The following is a 21,547-nucleotide window of genomic DNA, read 5'->3' as shown; positions in this document are numbered from 1 at the left end:
GAACATAATCACTTATGTTGGCTGAAAGTCTGCTTCATAAACACGCCAGGTAAAAAAGAATTAGCAATCAATGGGTAGAACACTTTTGTTGCAGTAAAATACATTTTCTCCAATAACAAAAAGACAATTAGAGGCTCGTCATATCCTGAAATTCCCCTTTGAAAATCACAGCGCAGTCACTCAGCGCTGCAGGTATAATGACTGCACCTACGTTTCCTTAAGGAAAGACAACATGAATTGTCTCCCATTCAAGTCCTAAGTGATTGTCATCAGCAGATCTGGAGCTCTGATGAAGGATAAACATCCCGGATGGATTACCTAAAGGGGTGCAAATTTGCCGTTGAGTATCATTACGTCTCTCACAGATTAGCTTCTAAACAACTTTCATGGTTCTGCAGTTTACAATTTCTGCAAATTGCACATTTCCCCAAACCATTAGAAGACAGAAACTCACCACTTTAAGGAATGAAAAATTAAATGCTCGAGTTATTATGCATTGCTCACAAATATTTGTTTAGCAGGTCACCCCCTCTCCATTTTTTTCTCCTGTTTTTCATATTTCACTATCTCCATGCATGAATTTCATTACAAAAGCTTTTAAAAATAACAAGTGCGGACGGAATTGTGTTTTCAGTAATATTATTAAAAATATATATTTTTTACAGCCTGTTACTGTCATTCAGTTCCCGACTGTTATCATTATAAAAGATACAGCCATCCCAGTGCGTTATTTGTAACATTATCTCATGTTTTACAACATCTCTGCGCAATGAGGAGACGTGCAGTATGAAATATAACTCAGAGAGAAACTTCTTGTTGGCGTTAATGTATAAAAGGGGAATGTGGTTCCATCTCTACTGTCTTTACCCAGCCAAATCCTGACGAACAGCCAATTTCTTTTATCACATTAACACAGCCATGAGGGAAACACATTTGTTCAAGTCAACTACACTAAAGATACCATTACCAATGCAGCATATACATGTTTTATATCAGCTGTATTCTCAGAGTATGAGGGAGCAAACAATATATTAAGACTACACTGACAGTTTATTTAAGAAAAGAAAATTGTCTCTGCAGAGGGACAGAAGTTAGCAATGTATAGCTAAAGCTCGGTGTCACCAATCTAATAAAGGTAATAATTCTTAAGAAGCTTTCTTTATAGCAGGAAACACTCTTGCGATAGTCCTGTCATATCATTCAAAATAAAAATGTTCTTTTATAAGTTTAACTATACCTTTATTTCTAAGTAAAAATTCAATTTATTTTTATATTTTTCTTGTAGTTTTATTTTGTGTTTCTTTTCACCATTCTATTTCTCTTTTTTTTATTGTTTTCCTTTTTTATTTGCTGTGCTATTTATTTAGAATTCTAATGTATAAATGAATGATTCCTTTTTATCATATTTCCCGGTTTAGAAATATGTTTTCCTTTTCTTTTTGCTAGTTTTCAATATTGCTCTTCTTTATGTATTATATTTTATATCTTTGGCTTCTCGTCTTTTGTTTCTGCTTTTTTAAATAGCTGCTTGTTTTTTTTTTGTTTATAATTATTTTTCTGTATGCTACATTTTCTTTCTGTGGTTTGTTGTGTTTTATTTTTTGTAATTATACCACACATTTACAGTTTGTGCATGAAATCAATTTATAACATGCACAGAAATCTTAGCTGGTGCTTGGTATTCCTTTAAAAATAAATAAATAATAAAATGTTCTTTATGTTGCTATGAAAAGCTTTAGCACAAGATCAATTGGAAATTGTACAGTGGTGTTGGTGGAAACATTTATATTAATGATGGTATCCAAGAAAGGTTAGACTGCTCAATATTTTTTCTTGAGAGATGAACAATGGAAGGTAAGAGATTGCCTGCAATAGCCATTCACAATGCCTGTCCAGTGAACACATGAAGTTATAATTTGTAATCATCACTAGTTTTGATATCATTGACAACTGTACAGATTGGATATGGTCTAAGTTTTTTAAAAACCAGCAACAAACAAATATAATACTGTGTTCATATATTGTACTGTACATATGTTCTAAAGTTAATACTCAAAACAGTGGCTTATGTTTTTTATATACTTCACAGTTAGCAGTGAACTCTTTCCATTACCAAGGCATGGTCCATCAAGGTTTACCTTGCCTATGCTAGGTTACCATGTGGCAGGTCAAGTCAAGCAGAAGCAGCCAGTCGGTGCCCATCTTACATAGATATTGCCCTGTGAGGCTTTTGAAAGGAAACTTCAATTTGGATGGATAGTGACACTCATGGCTGAAGGAGAGGGAATTGCTTGTAGCAACAAAGGTGAAGTATGTGATGGCTATGTTAATAAAATTACTTTTGTGACAGTTATGCAATAAAAACACTTAATAGGCACCAAGAGCCAATAACCCCCAATCTCACCCACTTTCTAATTATACTACCCTTTATATAATGCTGTGGTTGCCATATTCTTGGTACCATTGTAAATAGCTGGCGATGGCAGTTCAGATACAAGTGGTCCAGTGGCTGTACAGCCAACTGTTCATTTGTACGCAGTGTCAGTGTGTGCCCCTGCCACCGGCTACCCCGGGCTCAACTGTCCCTTGTGCAGGCCTGGGACTGGCACGGCGGTTCTCCCCTCTTCGATCGGAGGCAGATCAGCAAGCTTCTAGCTGCCAATCTCTACTCCAATCACTGGACCAGGAAGTGATGTGTATTACATCACTTTCAGTGTCACTGTTTACATTCTCCAGCTCCTAGAACCATGAGAAGAAGCTGGTGTCCCTAGGTGACATTAGGGATCTGAAAGACACCCGATGTCTCAATAAAGAGGTTACATCATATTTGCTATTACATAGGGGGCTTGTTATCCCCCTATGTGATAGCAATAAAGTTAAGTGTAAAAATAAATAAATAAATAAAAAGTTAAAGCAACATATACAAAAATTTTAAAAATGCAAACATTTTTTTAAAAGTCCTCCGCTCCCATGTACACGCACATACAAATGCAAAGATGCCTTGAGTGCGTCTACATGCAAAAATAAAAATTGTGCCACACATTATACATATCACCATGAATGTCAGAGTGAGAGCAATAAGTTTAGGGCAGTTAATCACTGTTAACACTAAACGGATGAGCAGTAAAAGCTTTTAAAGCGTCACCTATCGGAAATTTGGGGTATTGTAGTTTTTTAGGTTTCTAGGGCACACACAAGGCTTGACATGTTTGGTATCAGTTTACCCAACGTGACCCCATCTTTTATATTTTACCAAAAAAATGGGTATTATATTCTGTTTTTGTGCACTAAATTGCATGTTAATGTATTTTATTCTAAAATAGTGGTTTGATAAGCATTTGCACAAATACTGTGTGACAATTTGCAACTAGCATTTTTTTCTTTTACAGGGCCTCTGCTTTCAGAAAGTATATAATTGTTGGGGGTCTTAAGCTGATTTTATCATCTGTGTGCAAATGTTAAGAAATTGTTCCAGGCAGCAAGTGGTTAATATGAAGTTGGCCCACATTATTGTAATGGATGCTAGGCTATATCTTCATTTCTCTTCTTTTTTTTTTAAATAATCTTTTATATCACAGTCTTAGATCCATCTCTTTATTTTGTGAAACATGTTCTCACACGTGGGCTGCAGTCAAACTATAAGACTCTCCTGCTGTTTATTTGATTAGAATAAGTCTATTACTTGATTGCAGCACAACACTGTTAAAGCAAAAAGTGAAGAAAAATATACTGGTATTAAACATGAGATTTTTCTCCTCCCAGCTCAAACAACTATATGTTGTTGTATGAATATCAGGATTTCTGACTCCACTGGCTGTATGCATGTTCCATTTCAATGACACTATGGGGTCTATTCACAAAACTGCCGTAGGCAGCCGAGTGAATAAATGACCCGAAGTGAAGTGAGCCGAACGCTGTTCAGCTATTCACTTCAAGCTTGTACGGGTGATTTCATCCGTGTATCGGCTGAAATCAGCCGTACATTGGGTGGCTTCCTGTCGGCCGAGCATGTTCGGCTGACCCGAAGTGCAGAAGGAGTTCGACTCAGCCGATCCAACATCTGGATCGTCTGAGCCGAACCTCCGGCATGCTATTCGCCGCTGTTCGGCCTATTCTCATAGATGCCGAACAGCAGTGAGTAAATAGCCTATATTGAATAGCCCGTACAGCTGCCCTTCGGTTCTACTGAACCAAAGGGGTCCTGGGGCCGAAGCTAGCCAGAGGATCAGCCGAAGCTACGGCTAGATCCTTCGGCAGCTTTGTGAATAGCACCCTAAAAGTATTGAGGCCAGAGGTAGTCAAGCATCTAGCATTTATGGAAGCAGGTCAGCAATGACAGCCTACAATACAGGTTTCCTTTAAAGAGGATCTATTCTGAAAGCTGTGGCCAAAAAAAAAGCAATCAAAGGGCAAAGGACTAGTCAGCAGTAGACATGTATGCAGGCAAAAAATTTGGTTCATTTCATTTGGTTTCTGATTTTTCATTATTTGACTTTTCAGGATGCAGGTCAATGCATTTGGGGGTTTAAATTCGGATGAATCCAAATTTGTCTTTAATTTTGGATGCATTAGATAGTTATGAACACATTTTCATTGCAGCGAAGTGACATTAGAAAAAAAAAGGAACATTTTTCTTCTTAACTTTTGACAGTCCACAGAAACAATAATAATAATAATTTTTTTAAAAAGTTTGCCCCCCCAAAAAAAATCCTACCAGACCTAAAGTTTTTTTTACAATTTTAACATTTAACAACAAATAAATTCAGAATGGAGTTTGGAAACAAATTTGGATGCATCTGAAATTTTTCATTATCGGAAAAGATATGTTCGGATTAATTATTTTTTCATTTGGAAACTCTAATGCATCCGAATGTCCGAATTTCTGATAATTTGTCAGAATTTCAATTTGGAACAGAATGAAGAGCACATGTCTAGTCACCAGTATTCCCTGTGTTCTCCCTGCAGCTGACTTTTTTCCCATAACTTATTTGCCATGCCTTGTTCTGTACTGTTCTCTGTGTGGAGGTGGTCGACTTTGCAGAGTCAAGGCTTTGCCTCCTCATTCAAAGCTGCCCCTCTGATGACTGGTGGGGTAATGATGAAGAAACAGCAGTAGACATGAAGGAAACACAGATCCACAGAATAGATGGATTTGTCTTCAGCAAGGAGAGCTGTGAGCAGCATAGTAGTGATATCAACAAATCTCACTCCAAATATCATTAAAAAAGCAGTCAGTCAGATTATTTCACACTGCAGGTATACAGCTCTGAGGCTCAAGGTACAGGAGGCACCTGGACACAGGATTTGCCCATTTTTTTCTGGAAAATTTCAATACAAAGGGTAGAATTTTCAGGGTATCACTCAGCTGTAGATCCTCAAATCATCTCTGAATTGGTGCTGACACTGTCCTTCCTTCTGGAGGGGGGCTACTTTTGTTCCCAATGGTCCCTGTGTGTGTTGTAAAGTAGCCACCGCTCCAAGCTCACTCCTGTGATGGACATCAATCTCACATTTACTTTACTAAGTTTTACTGAGCTTGCAGTCCATCATGTGAGTGAGCTTGGAGCGGTGGCTACCTTACAACACACAGGGACCATAGGGAACAAAAGTAGCCCCCCTCCAGAAGGAAGCACAGTGTCAACACCAACTCTGAGATGATTGGAGGATCTACAGCCGGGTGATACACAAATAAGATACATTTTTGTTACTGGTTTAGTGGCCCAATTATCATTTCTAGATGTATCATTTAAAATAGCAAATCTTTTTTTTTTAGTTCAGATCAACGTTGAACTTAACATGGCACTAACTAGAAAAACCAAACAGCTTCCATGTACTATGTGATAAAACGGAGTTACTCCCATGGGATGACCCAGCTCCATGGTTACGTAAAGAGCTGAGCCAACAAGTACTCCATCATTATCTTAAAGCCCAAGTCATTTGTAACTTTGCTTAATACAGCATTAATAATACACAAGACAGCACTGCCTTCTGCTGATGGGGCTCTCCGTCTTAAAGGACAAGTTTTCACACGACAGTTAAACAGTTATGATGTAAAGGCATTTCATTAAATCATAAGTACCTTAACCTTTTCTTGAAAGAACTGTAGGATTTAAAGATTTATAAATAATTTTTGCCTGAACTAGGAAATGACTCATATTTGACAAGTATTGAAATGATAATGCTGATTTCAATAGGCATTCTAAGAGCATCCTATCCTCCAGAGAGTAATACAGTAGCGAGTTCCTCTTTGCATTTTGATTTTAAACTTTATTCCTGAAGCTTTTAACAGGCTGCTGTCTGCCAAACTGTGGCTGTGTAACACTGATACGACCAGGCAAAATAAAGGCTACCAAAAAGATTATGTTTTATAATTGTAGACAGCCAAGCAAGAAAAGCCACATCAATCTGACATATCCCGGAAAACTTCTAAAACAGCTTGTGTTTAATCAGTTTTGTGCCTTTTTCAGTGGAAATTCATTAAGCCCTACCTAATTTTCTTAACTAGAACCTGCATATTTCACCGACAACCCCAAATCTCACATTCACAGTCACCGTGTTATAATTAATAGTTAATGTACAACGTACTTCAGTAATGAAGACGCTTTGAAAAGGTGGCTTAAAACACGGGATGCATAATTAATGAACGCAATTAGAGGGAAAAGTACTAATAATCAATTGAACTATAGTCAGAAGAAAAAAAAAGACTATTTTAAATCAACAGTGGGTGAATCTTTAAATATGCTTCTATATTGATTTTACCAGAATGGATATTTTCTCTAAAGATTTCAAATAAATTCAGCTTCACAGAAGCTACAGTTTACGAATGCTGATGTTCACTTGAAGCTTCGTATAATGCTAGTCTCTCTGCCAAATGTCTAGCACAGTAGTCACACTCCCTCCAACAAACTCTAAAGGTGGTAAGAGTGTGGGTCATGTGAAGAGTGAAAACGAGAATGTGGTATTGTGAATTTGTCCACATACTGTATACACTACTCAAAGAAGCAAAATTCATCATATTCACAAAACCTGTTGGATAGTTCGACCATGCGCAGTACATCGCTCAGACTTTAGTCCAGTGTTAGTTACGTGGACAGAAACATGGGCATTCCGTCGCAAGATTGCACCATCGAAAAACAGCGCTCATTCTGACGGATAACAGTGTGTCAAGTGGCTTCACATTTGCATATCAACTATGGTTCCACATTTGCCTTAGTGAATAAAGATTTGGGCTACTAGAAAGTCTGCGTACAATAGGTTCCCAAACAGCTTACTGCTCTGCATAAGCAACAGCACGTGGAGGTTGCGTCCCAGTTCTTGAGATGGTAGGGAAAAGATCGGAGCATTCTGGAGAGAATTGTCACCGGCGATGAGACATCGGTGCATTACTATGGCCCAGAATGGAAAAGGAAGGAGGCATTTCACAGTCGCAGGTTCACCTCAGATGATGAAGTAAAGGAAGCAGTCCAAAGCTTCTTCTCTGCAGGAATACAGAAGCTAGTCGAACGATACAACAAATGCACCATCTTGCATGGGGACTATGTGGAAAAGTGATATGTTCAAGTGCTCCCAGTTACTTCTATTAAAGCCGTTAAATGTATTTTGCCTTCACTTTTTTATTTCCCCTCATGTATATATACTGTACATACAGTAAATACATATATTGTGTTGCCTGCCACAGGGTTTTCTTATTTTGAGCAGCCTTCTTTGAGTTTGTAGAATTAAATCAATAGATGTGTTGTGCGTTGTTGGATCATTGTTCCCAACATATTTCGCTAATAGCTTTTTTAGGGGAAAGGCACTAAAGCTCATAAGTCATGACATAACAGGGTGCAGCAGACAGACATCCACCCTCACCTGATATGTGAGGGGGGACCCCAGGTGTGAAAAATGCACAGACCGCTCCACTATCTGTAATATAAGTCCAAACAGCCTCCCTCTCATATGGTGGGGATCGCAACACATCTATTGATTTACTTCTACACACTCAAAGAAGATCCAGATACAGGACTTTTATCAAACAAATTGCTTACATGTCTGTGTGTCCACTGTTGGCTTATTATGAGGTGGCTCACATGTCATACTTATTACATATTTAATACTTTATGTTTTTAAACTGCATATATAATTAAATGTTTAGTTGTTATAATTAAATCGTGCTTTGTTTACAGGTTACCTAAGAAAAACAAAACATTGTTTGTCCTACATATCTATTTGTCATATTTGGGGGGGGTGAGGTACCAGTTCACTAGCGCCTCTTTTGCTCCTTAGCTCCGAGCTTTGAGGTACAACAAATGCCTAGGTATGAATAGGGAATAAATGGTTGCAGATGCTACAAAAATTGGGTGATCTCTGATGTTGCCCCTCCCTGTCCAGTCTCAGTGCTGCTGTAGAGGGTAGTACAACAGGCTAGGCTCAAGATAAATCCAGACACTTACAGTAGCTGCACTTAAAAATACATGTAATCATTTTTTAACACAGAACTGCATTAATTGGTGTTATTTATACCTGCCTAGAATCCATCTCTAAATCTTATTAGGACTGGTTAAGAGAACATTTCACTTAATTACAATGCTGTAATTACAACAGACACATAATGCAGGTAAGCCACACTCATGCAGTACCAGAACCTTCAAGTGACACTAAACTCAGGAGTTAAATCTTAAAAATACATTCAAATACCTTAACTATTATCAAAAACGTATCTTATTTGTGTAGCACTTGGCCGTAGATCCTCAAATCATCTCTGAATTTGTGCTGACACCTTCTGGTCCATCGATCGAGGAGACGGGGCACAGTGACGGAGGAGTCGATTGTGGAGGAGAAGGAGGATGACAGAGGATCAGGGCTGACAGGTAAGAGGGCTTGACCGCCCGCCTGAGACCCTGCAGAGCCTACCATAGAGAGTCTATGGTGGGCTCTGCAGGGTCACCCTTAGGTGGGCTGTTTGGGTTATCAGGTGGGTGTAACTAGAAATCACAAGGCCCCATACAATGCTATGGGCCCTGTGATTTCTAGTTACGCCCCTGCTTCTGGAGGGTGGCTACTTTTGTTCCTCATGGTCCCTTTGTGTGTTGTAAAGTAGTCACCGCTCCAAGCTCATTACCGTGATGGACTACAATCTCAATACAAATCAGTAAATAAAACGTGAGTTTGTAGTCCATCACGGGAGCAACACTGGCTTTAATAAATTAACCCGTTTGTCAGTTAAAGGAATATGTGACTTAATTAAGCAATACATTTTCAAAGTACACTTTAACCCTAATTTTTCACCCACTTCTGCCCTCTAACCGAAGCCTAAAATCTCTTTATGTATTTACGTCTGAGTTTAGGTTATGCCCTTTATTAGAGCACATGTGACCTCCACATTGAGGCTGTTTTAGATAGATAAGTATTAAACTGCCCAAACATGCATCTTCTGGCTGAATAAGGGAGATCAATTGATTTGGCAGGAGGAATCCTCACTGGCAGCTATGGTATTCAGCAGTGGCTCCTGAATGCCTGAATGGTGCGTGCATCTCGTTGGAGACAAGTGCTATTCGGTCATGAATTCTTAGATCATAGGGGTGGGCGGGGGGGGGGGGGGGCAACAGGGCCACCCATGTCTCAAATTGCAACTGAATCAGTAAGAATGGGCCAAAATTTGAGCAGTGTATGACCAGCTCTACAGAGATCTTTGTGGAAGATTAGGCCTCATTCACACTGTAGTCGGCCCGCACGTACAGCTTCGTGCTGCGTGCAGGACCGTACCGAGTAGCTCCCAGGAAGGACAGGTGCTGCATGTGATTAGTATGCAGCTCCTGTCCTGCTCTATGGGACTACACGGCCATAGGTCCCCCTACGCTCACCTCAAGTGCAGGTCCGTAGGGGGGCGTGTTTTCCGCCTCAGACGCAGACAGGATCCATCCTGTCAGCGTACGAGTACGCTCATCCGCACCTGCAGGAACGTGCAGGGCGGGTAAGCGTAGGGGGCGTACGGCCGCGTAGTCCCATAGAGAAGGACGGGGGCTGCGTACTAATCACACGCAGCTTCTGTCCTACTTTCCCGGGAGCTGCTTGGTACAGCTCTGCACGCAGCACGGAGCTGTACGTGCGGGCCGATTACCATGTGAATGAGGGCTTAAGGTGAAGGGCAGAAGATGGTTGGAAACACAGACTTGAGGTCCACGCTAAAAATATGGCCATGTTTATATGGCAGAGTATGCACATATACATTATTAGTATGATGTTCTGTGACCAACTGTACTGGACAAACACTTATTAATGCAACAGTATAGAAAAAGACACTACAAGACAAACACTTATTAATGGAATGGCACAGGGATGTAGAAATATGACTTTCATCAGATACATATAGACACAAAGAAGTATGCACACCATGGATGCTACAGTTACATCTCTAGAGCTTATCTTTCACACGTTATTTTGAAACGCTTTTTGTGTTTAACCAAATGTTATGTATTTTTACCCACCTGCACACTAAGATGAATCCATCTCTTCACAGAAAATCTCCCTTGTGTCATTACTTTTATAGGCGGCTGCAAACCATTTACAGTGCGATAATAAAACACGGTTTCTCTCTCCGAGATTGTGAGTTTGAACACAATCTGCCCATCAGCGGACTTTTCTATCACACACCTTCAGAAGTAAATATAAAAAAAAGATCAAAATCATCTTCTAGACAACATAGACCAGAAAATAAAGTGCAGCATAAACATTCACGACTCTAAGCTCTCTACAGTCATCATGGGAAGATAGGATATTATTACAATAATGCTTTACTTTTCTAGGCTCTTCTAGGCGATACTTTGTGACAAATATAGATTTTGTATCCATTTCATATTATATTTAAGTATTAAACTGTTGTTTAACCTCCTTGTGCTTGAGTCATTTTAAAACGGTGCCAGGAAACTGATTTTCATAAGGCTCAATCTTCAAGCGTATGTAAACCCTAACAGTGAACTTCTCTTATGTGCTCCCTTTTTGGTCTGATAAATATGATATTGAAATAATTTTGTTTTATCTGGGCAGCACAGTGGGTAGCACTTATGCCTTGCTGCACTGGCACAGTCACTGGTCAAACCCCTAAGGACAAACTCCTATGCAAGGAGTTTGCATATTCTCCCTGTTCTTGAAGACATTCTGGAAGGAAAATTTGCCCTGTATGTATGCATGTACGATAGGGACCTCAGACCATAAGGTCCTTGAGGGCAGGGACTGATGTGAATGTACAGTATGTAAAGACCTGCGTAAATTGTTGGTGCTATATAAGTACCTGTAATAAATAAATATCTGTTTAATAAGTACAAAAAAATACCAATCAATACTGCCAAAAATCTTGTGAGCTAAAAGTTCAGTTAGCATTATACCCACATCTCCCTGTAGCTGGAAATCTGCCAAGATTCTAGTGAAAGATTCTAGCGGTTGCCTCAGGCAGCATCTCACTGTGGGAGGCCGGGTAGTGGTGGTGGTGGCAGGGGGCAGCCACAGCGTCCCGGGTTGCTAAGAGCTCTTAGCAACCTGTGACACTTTCTGTGGCTTCTCACCCAGCTCATGGAGTTGTGGGGAATCGCCCCACTGTAACAACCACCCCGGGGGTTGACTGTTCCCAGGACCGCAGCTGCAGTTAAGGATCTCTCCTTAAAGGACGGGTATCAGATTGTAGCTCTCCTCTTTAGCCGAGTATGTTTTTAGGCGAGGAGGGAGCTACTCAACATCATGCCCCGTATTGCAGCACTACTACCCTGTGGGATGTCTGTAGGGTAGTGTGGAACACAGTTCGGCAGTTCAATTGGGTAGTAGTTGTAACAGCTGACAAGATAACAATTAGTAGTTCATAAGGTATGAGTATTGCATAGCAGACCAATAAGTAACAGCTGACAAGATATTAGTTAGTGGTTCATTAGGTATGAGTTATTGCATAGCAGACCAATAAGTATGAGTTGTAACACAGTAGTTTAACTAGATGCGAGTTATAACAGCTGACAAGATTTTTAACTAGTAGATCAAAGGTATAGGAGTTGAAAGACAGTAATTCAGTTGGCAGGAGTTGTAACAGCTCCCAGGGAAACAATTAGCACTTCAATATAGAGATGAGGTAACACAGCACACAGCATATCAGGCTGCTGGTCAAATAGTTAGGAGCCTCGAGGTTTTAGCAGGTCAATGATTCTGGCCGAAGCCTGGTACTTGCACTTGTGCTGTCTCCCTGGTGAGATGCTTCCGTGGATCCTTGTTTGAGGCAGGAAAGGTTTGCTTTGATCAGCGTCCTGCTTCCAAAATAGTGGGACGCCGATCAAACAGTGGCCCGCGGCTTTATGGCTGCGGACCGAGTGAGGGGGCGGAGTCTCGCGGCGCGCCTGCGCAGTGATGCCGCCGGACCCCGTCTGAGAGTGGGCGGCGCCATACGGCGCGCCTGCGCACTAGCGCGAACGGCGCTCGTACCCGGCTGAGACGGAACACGTATGTTACACCCACTCACTGACGTCACTGGTTGACAGGAACATCCAGCTCAGCTTCTGTCAGCCAGTCTGGCGTCCACCCCTCTCCCCTAAACAAAAATCAGCATAAGAACCGCAAGGCCTGTCTCCTCTCCCGGTGGACATCATCTGCCAGCACTGGCACCTCCATGCCCCCCCCATGACATTTACAAAAAAAAACCATACATAAAAGCTGACAGGTTCAATAAAAGTAGACAGGCATAAAGCGCAGACACTTGGAGTGCTTGGTCACTGGATCTGGAATAGACTGTCCACAATACCTCCTATACCAGGATGCCTGTCCCAATAAAACACACAGCATTCCCTTATTCCCCCTGGGTCTTGAATCACCCTTGGTACATAACCTAAATTACCTACATAATTTGCTAAAATATACCTCCATCAGGTGTTAGGGTCATTTTAGAGAAAAGCTGCAGACCCCGTCTTCTGAATATTTTAGATATTTACAACTCAGACATTGGGCCTCTTTGTTTATATTGACTACTTTATCCTAACCAGATCTAACCATGTTTGAGCACATTTGCTATCATTCCCCTACTCTTACTAATCAATCCTTTTGGCCAGCGTTAAGCGAAGACGCCAGCCGAAAGGATCCGAGTGCCAGCACAGAAGCAGCTATGCGGTCTGCATCCGACCGAGATGCAGACCGTATAGCTGCTCCCGCAAGTCTGATACACAGTCCATGACCGCGTACCAGACTTGTGTGCTGGCTGCGGGCCACATAGTACCGGCTTGCGGGCCGCAATTCCCCTGTGGGCAGGTACTTTGAGACCATTGCTCTAAATCCTATGTTCCCGTTCTCCAACACGTTACAGACCCTGGCGCCAACTAGTAGTATTTCTTTTTTCTCTCTTATGATTCCTATTTCTATCCTCTATTCTCTTTCTAATTACTTTACATTGTGAATTATGGGTACAAACCTCTAGAGCAATACGTTGCAGATTAACTCATATTCTAACTGCCTGAATATCTTTTTGACTATGTTATGTAAATTGATTACAGTTATTTTCTAATATGCAAATGTATGCATTATTGCAAACTATATTTTGTATTCTATATTTCAAAAACTTTTGATAAAAATCTGTGATTTTAAAAAAATCACACAGCATAGCCAAATGGTAAGATATTTTTCTACTATGAAGAAGGGGAAGCCCTAATCCGCCAAAAAGGTGTTGCCTGTACCCTACCATTTTAACCAATAAAGGCATAATCAAATTACCAATTTTTATGGCCTGCCTAATAGGATAGTTGGGAGAATAAAAAGAGGTAGGAGGTGAGTAAACTTTCCACACTACTTGAAAGTGCCAAGCTTTGCCTGATTGGCACAGCTTGGCAATATACACATTTTTTAGGGGGGGGCAAATAGCTCCTTCATCAGCAGAGGAGACCTATTAGGTCACTGACCTGGTTGTGATCTGTGTCAGGGATGCCTACAAGATTGGCTGCATGAAATGTCAAACTTTTTGGTAGCTAATTCAGCTTTAAATTAATTACCAATTGATCAGCAACATACAATAAAAAAAGCGTTAGGGTGTGTATTTCAGAATTGTAGGACATCCTATAAAACACTTGTTGCAGAAATCTTTGAAACCCACCTAACCCTTATGAGCTTCCCAATCGGCATCAATATGACCACACAGCATAAACTCCATTACTGTAGACCAGCACTTATTTCCAGTAAAGTAAATCATGTACTCTGCATATTTTATGCCATATAAACCAAAAAAAAACATTCAAATAAAACTGAAATATACTAAGCATAAAAATCATGACTGGTGGCACAAAAAAAAAAAGGCCAAAGATTGCCAGCAGTGAGAATTTAACTAGCAGCGGCATCTTACAGCGAGGAATAGAGTTAAGTACTACAGCTCTGGGATAAGGAAACCAGGGGAAATTAAGTTCAGATATATCATTTATCTTCTCCATTTATTCTATTTAAATTTCACAGATGGCAGATTCCCTGTCGTCTTTACCGCCTCACTCATTCATACCTTTAGGCCACCGTACTTTAGGCGCCCGTTACAAGATTTCTTTTTTTTGTTATTTGAAGTAAGGATGGGCAACACAACAAGCTCTTAAGCTCTGAATAAAAAAAAGGGGGGGAATGATGATAAGAGATGCTATAGCCTCATTGTCTAGTATTCATCTTCAAACTACTCCCTCATTAGTTATTGAACTTTCCTCGCTAAACAAAGCCAAGTAAGACTATTCATCCTAATTTGGTGCCATAGGCTGAAATTCCTTTAAGATTTCATGCATTGTGTATCTAACGACGCCAGCTATTTTTAAGAGTTGCCTCAGGTGAGCTGTGCAAATTCAAAGAAATGATTGCACATTATATCTTAACACCATGTGGATCTATTCAAAAGAATTCCAGGGCTGGCTCTCTGTTGGGAGCATGATTTTAGAGACAAAATCGGTTTTCATTATTTCGCCAATTAGGACATGAAATATTCTCTTGGTATATGTGAATAAGCAGCTAATTATTGCTAGAAAGGCGTTTATGAGAACACACAGGAAGAATGACAAATTTGAGATCATTTTTTTCTTGACTTTTTGAATTTAATAAAAAAAAAAAGAAAAGCATCCTATTTACAACATTTTTAAAATAATTGTTCAATTGTGGGATTAATTTTGGTGATAGGTAAATGGGATTTTGATTTTTTTCTAAGAAATGTATTTTCAAACATGATGCCTCTAACTGTATTTTCAAAATATAAACAAAATAATAATATTACAAATGGCTTTTACCTCTTGAAATTATTTATATTTTCAATTATTTATTCTGATATGACTGTATAGCCATATTTTCAGCAGCCTGCATGGTTAAAATTCAACTTCAGTTGTTCTGGTGAACACTATCATGGGAAATCCAAAAGTCCAGAGTTGTTGCAGGAAAAAGCGGTAAGGATACATCTGTGAGTGAGGGGATAGGAACCCTGTTTTGTTTTAGTGTAGTTTTTGTTCTCGTTAGGGGAAGAGGAGACCCTCTTTATTTGTCTTGCTGACCATTGTGGGGTTGAATAAAATGAGGGCAAAGCACAATTTGTTTTAGCTGCTGCCAGAACAGAACTCTCTCATTACCTCCTCCCATGCTCACCTCCGGTATGTCTCCAGAGCCTCTCCCATCCTCTAAAAATCCCTACCACAATCTATCCGGCTATCTCCTAATCTGTCAAGTGGTGCGCAAACTGTTGGTGCTATATGAATCCTGTATAATAATAATAACAGGAATATCAGGGAAATCCTCCAATACAGAGCCGATTCTGATGAAAAAAAAGTCTCAGAGGGGAATTCACTCACTTGGAGAGATTTCTTCTCACTTCTTGCTGTGTCCCCACACAGAGAACCAAATAAAAAAAACTGCCAATGGTTTTAACCCTTCCCTACTCTATCCAAAACAAAAAAAAGTTTGGGCTATAAATACATTTTAAAAAATTGTGAAATTGGGCTTTAATTACAACTTTTCAAATCCTTAAAGAAGAACACCAGGCAAAAGTGCTACCCCCACACTACACTGAGTTAAGTGCTAAAAAAAAGTTATACTAACCCAAACCGCCAAGCCAGCGGCCTGCTTCTTTGGAATTGGAATGATCCACAGCATCTTCACGTCTATACACTGTGTATAGATTGTGATGAATTACAGGACCTTAGACCTCTGCAGAGGAAGGGGAGAAAGGCTCCAAGTACCAGTCTACAAGTGAGCCAGCTCAGAGGGTCGGGTGAATACATTTTTTTATAGCACCTAGACAAAAACAATGACTTAATCCTTGCCGTGCCGGGGCAGCCCCACTGCAAGGGTTAAGAAAAATTCTACTTTAAATACTTCTGTCCATCTTTTACAATCCAACATCATCTAAGTGATCCCCACAGTCTTTTCACATCCTCTTTAATGTAAGTTTATAGCTACGGTAACAAGAAACTAAATAATTAACACTTGTCCTATAACTTGTGTTTGGGCTGCTTTCCAATTAGAAAAAAGAATCACATTATATCCTACAAATAACCCATCTCACCATTCTAATATCTATTAAACTTTCAAGTTTAAGTAAAAAAAAGATAACAAGCTTTGGGTTAAATTACCGGAGGACTGAAAAAGCTGCACTTGTAGTTTGTTCCACTCTTGATTTTTATTTTAAAGGCAGAAGACCCTGGACTGCTAATTTTGCATGCAAGAGAAGGTAACAGATGCTTTCGTACTTACATTTCACCGGCTTGCTCAGGTTTCAGCCATGCGGTCAGCGTCAATGAAATTCCCACTTTTGCCATTGTTGTGATAATAAAGCAATCTTTGTGATCATAAAAGAGGAGGCTGTATGAATCTTTGCTGGATTTTGGGTGTAAGTCTTTTGCATCCTTTCTGATACAATGACCAAGGTCTCCTTCAAGAAGGTGATGGTAGCCCGGAGTGTAGGATCTATACGGGCAATCTTGAACACAAAACCGCTGAATGCAAGTCTGCAGGCTTTGTTGATCCAATGCACTTTGACAAAAAACACTTCTTTGCGGGAAGCCACATGTGGCGTTGGGTGGCTCTGTGGAGATGGGCTTAAATGCTGCCAGATTTTCCAGTTTTGGAAAGAGACCTTGTGCCCTCACTAATGCGAAATGTGTGTGGAATCCTAGATGAAACACTTCAAAAATCTGAAGCAAAGTACAAAGTTTTCTAATTAACAGAAAAGTATATGTATAGGAATACATTATGAACCAGTTTTTTTCTATAGAATTCCTGTGTCTGTATTATTATTTGACATGATATGTCATTTGAGAAGGCGTCAACTTCTGGGTTTAAGATGAACCATAAGTTAATTATCTTCAGGTCTCCTAAAAGAGGATACAAAAGGACATTTGATTGAAATATGGAGAACATTATGCATATCAATAAATGGGTCTTATATGTCTGAAGTAAAAATATGTGTTGGCCAAAGCAACTACTCAAATTCCCCCTTTTTCTTTATTTATTCATTCATTTTGGGAAAGTATAGCTGACCATGTATAGGCAGACCAAGCAACCAATGCAGGACAGATTTAGCCATCAAGGGTAACTGATGATCAAATATGACTGGTCTGGTTGGTACCTGTCCATATTGTCATCTCCATAGAACACAATGCACCTCAATTTCTACCACATATTCACTGCTGACCTTTTAAATCTCACCAAATATGCGGCAGTCTTAAATGAGAGGGACAGTCAATAAACAATCTAAATGAACTTATTATACCAGATAACTGTTTATCTAAGGTCCTTGCACACAAGCATTCCTATCACGTCCTCCAGTCAGTTTTTCAGGCGGATCTGGTCATAAGTCCAATGTTAGTCTATGGGCAGCCTGATCTAAATGGATATGCGTCTGGCTCTGGCCAGGTCCATAAAATCAAATGTATCAGAGTTCCGTTTCAATGGATCGGACTGTGCTGGATCAGAGGTAATCTGAAAAGGGCACATTTCTGTTTACATCCGATTCCCCATATACCAACATGGGTCCAGTATTTCAGTTTTTAACTCCATCGCAAGATAGAGGATAAAACTGGATGGACACAGATATCAGAATGGTGACATCCATTCTGATCAGCAGGGGATCCATGCATAGCTGCATGCATGGATACCCTGCGGATTGGAACTGTAGGTGCCCATCTGGAAGGGGCCTTAAAGTAAAATTGAGGCCAGGCTACGGACATTCAAATATTAACATATTCTTAACAAGCAGTAAGTAAACTTTATAACAAACCCTTACTGACCTCTGTAGCTGCAACCATCCTCAAAACTTGCAGCCACATATTTGTTGTTTTATTTTCACTTTCTCTCTGTATCTCAGCTCCTACCTCCCAGCAGTGAATTAGCAGCCTTCCACCCTTGTAATCTCTGCTAGTAACACAGAACAGGGGCAAAGGAAGAGGAGGGCTGAGACCTGACTTGAATGACTTAAAGCTGAGCTCTGAGATAAGCAAAATATCTATAATGACTACATACAAGAGTCATGTGTATTCTTACTTATATCTGAGTGACCTTTCTGTGTTTCTTCCAGATCTGTGCAGTAATACAGTGTGAAACTTGGAGATTCCTGTAATAAAGACCGCTTACTGCTGCTCTCTCCTTCTGCAAGATGACTAGTCTCCCCCTTCTCCCAACCCCTGTAGTTTTCTTCAGGCAGCCTGTGGTGGAAGGACTTGCTAGGTCTTTCCCACAGCTCTGCTCTCTGCTATGTGCAACACAGTGATAATGTCACCACTACTTTACAAGGTAATAGCTCTGTTTGTGCAGGTATTTGGTGGTTTTAGTTTACTTTGTGGCTAAATATATTTCAGTAAAAGTATTGCTCCACAGTGGTTGTAGCTACAGAGGTAAGTGAGTGCTTATGTCAAAAGATATCTAAACCAGTATCTTCCTATTGTATCTATGAAAGGCTTATCTCATATTGACTCAATCTATACAACCTATTTCACCATAGATGGCAAGTTTGGATGTTATTTTCACAGGGCATAATCTCTAGTTCATGAATCTTATCCATCCGGTTGTTCCATTTTCTTGCTTTACAATATCTTTCCTTAATGATGTGACTTTAAGTAGTACCACCATTCTCCCATCTTTTGTTTTTATCTTTTCTTGCTATCTCTATTCTATAATTCTTCTAATCGCTCCCCTTCAATCTATCTAACACTTACCTTTCTCCTTCACCCTTAATTCATGCTATGCTTCTACCCTCCTTATTTTTTCTTCATCCCATCCATCTCTCCTATCCCTCTTAATCTATTTTCTACTTCCTCTCTTATTTCTTATTGCTCTTACTCCCTCTCATTTACTTCTATACACCTCAAACATGTTTATCCCTTTCCATTACGAAGATGTCAACAGACTTTCTCCTTTTCTCTTTTATTGTCTTGATAGGGGTATTTTTTTTTATTTCCTCATCTTGTACCCTTCATAGTAAACATCTCTCATGCTACAATGTTTAATGTACTTCTAAGTATTTATACCTCTTTTTTTTTTATAACTTTCTAGTGAGTTTGAGCATTGTATTCTCTCAAACATTAAAAAGATATCTAAACCAAAGAACAAATATTTAGTATACTGCAGCTCACCAGTCCTTAGATGTGGTAGGTCCATTCGTTTTTTTGTTGTTTTTTTTCAGACAAAAAAACATTTTCAGAAAGTATAGAAAATAGCTGTTGTTCTTGCCAGAAATTAAGTGTCTTTATAACCTCCTGTGAACTGAACAAGAGGCACAAACAATGTCATCACCCCATGTAATGGAGATGAAAAAAGGCAGAAATGTTTGATGACTAGACTGAGTGACAACCATGGCTCCCTACAAACATACAGTGAGGAGGTGGGTGTAGCCACCCTAGGACAGGAAGTATGCTATTGTCAGGATTACCAGGTAAAAAGAAGGAAAAAAGCCTAAGAAAAAAAACCTATTGCAGCCACTTCATCTAAGGACTGGCAAACTGTAATACATTTGTAGCGCTCACCCCCAAAGGAGCCGCCAGATGAATGGGCCTTCCATAGCCTGTCTAGGGATTTTAGCAACCTGGCCCTCTGTGGCGACCGATAAAGTAGAGATCCAGATTGTAGATATGATTCTGAAGAAACGTTATTGTAGAACTTTAGGGAGAGAGGTTTAGGGCTAAGAACTTCCATGTTGATGCAGACTCCTTTAAGTGTTAGAGCACAGTAACTGCTGCCTCCACAGATTAGGACCTTTAAGCCAAATAGGGCAATCTCTGTATTGAGTACCTGGCTGAGCAGTTCTTGAACTAGAAGTCACCAATCAGACTCTCAAGTTTCAGCAGAGACTCACTTCCAAGGTCCCCCATGCCTATTGAAGTTACTTTGTCATCTTCATCCTCATTATCAACCACTGGGTCCCCAGGATCAGGCCTCACTGTGAGCACATGGCTAATTCCCTAGGCTTCAGACCTAGCAAAAGGCCTAGCCAAATCAGTCCATAGCAGCCTACCCCCCAGGCAGGGCCCGGGGGAGAAAAGAGAAACTCACATGTTCTGCCCCGAATATTTATGTCCTTTCCCAGCATACACCACTGGCCATAAGCCTACTACTGATTGGCCAGGGAGACACATATACTCATAACAATCTCTTACTGGTTGCTCTGCCCCATGGCAAGGATACACTCAGCAGCAGGCAGATGCAAACGATAACAGACTGATTATGGGAAACCAAATGAGCATAGACTATAGATCAGCATCAGACTGATTACAACCTTACAACACTAATTTTTATATTAACATTCCTGCTTACAGGGTGGTACACATTATTTCTTTGTTTTTGGGTTTAGATATACTTTACTGCTTATTTACTGCTTTTTAAGAATATGTAGATCAATAAACAAATGAGAAACAAACTAATGAAAACCACCTGCACATCCATATGCCCAGCTTTTTAAAAAACTTTATTGTACTGAACATGTAAAAAAACAAAGCCCCCCCTCCGACCTCCCACTGTTACATGCTTCACCCAAACAAGGACTTAATCATAGAGACCTTTATGATTAAAGCTTTGTTGGGATGAAACATCTCAGAGCGGGAGGTCCCAGGTGGGGCTTTGTGTTGTACATGTAACATTACATGTACAGTAAACTCTGTGTTATCCGGTATTCAGTTAATCATAACTCCCATCTAACAGGCAACAAAAAAAAATGTTCCCTGTGTACTCACTGTTCTGCCGATCTACCACCTTCTAGGAGAGGGAGAGAGGGCCCTGGGGCATGGAAAGGAACAGGAATGGGCTGAAAAGTGCTGGATTATCGTGGGAATGAGTTTCTGAATGATCTCTGAAAAGTGCTGTGTTATCCTGGAGACGGGTGTCTGATCAATCGTTTGTGAAAGTTTTGTGTTATCCTGTGAACAAGTGCCGCCTAGTGATCACTCCCAGCTAATGCTAATGCTTTAGCGTACACTATACTATAGTATGGGGTTATAGCATTAGTTAAACCCATATTTAATAGTACTCTCAAGCAGCCAGAAACTACATCGATCCATACTCTACCAATCCCTGGGGATGCCAGATAACAGGGAGTTTGCTGTATATATAT

The 21,547-nt window shown here is 40.1% G+C and overlaps 1 protein-coding gene across 1 annotated transcript in view; it reads right to left on the bottom strand.

Moving 5' to 3' along the window:
• The window catches only part of USH2A (usherin), a 534,204-nt gene extending 515,950 nt beyond the window's left edge, over positions 1 to 18,254 (bottom strand). Inside the window, exons 1-3 of the mRNA XM_018556052.1 lie at positions 18,237 to 18,254; positions 16,702 to 17,141; positions 10,470 to 10,635 (exon numbers count right to left, since the gene is read on the bottom strand). Coding sequence (XP_018411554.1) covers positions 10,470 to 10,635; positions 16,702 to 17,141; positions 18,237 to 18,254 — 624 coding nt within the window. The remainder of the gene's footprint in view (positions 1 to 10,469; positions 10,636 to 16,701; positions 17,142 to 18,236) is intronic.
• Between the last annotated feature and the right edge of the window lie 3,293 nt (positions 18,255 to 21,547).

The sequence above is a fragment of the Nanorana parkeri genome, unplaced genomic scaffold, assembly GCF_000935625.1.
Source record: "Nanorana parkeri isolate BGI_ZX_2015 unplaced genomic scaffold, ASM93562v1 scaffold1, whole genome shotgun sequence".
In the NCBI taxonomy this organism is placed as follows: Eukaryota; Metazoa; Chordata; class Amphibia; order Anura; family Dicroglossidae; genus Nanorana; species Nanorana parkeri.
The sequence above is the reverse complement of the archived record's forward strand: the minus strand, read 5'-3'. Positions and strand labels throughout refer to the sequence as shown.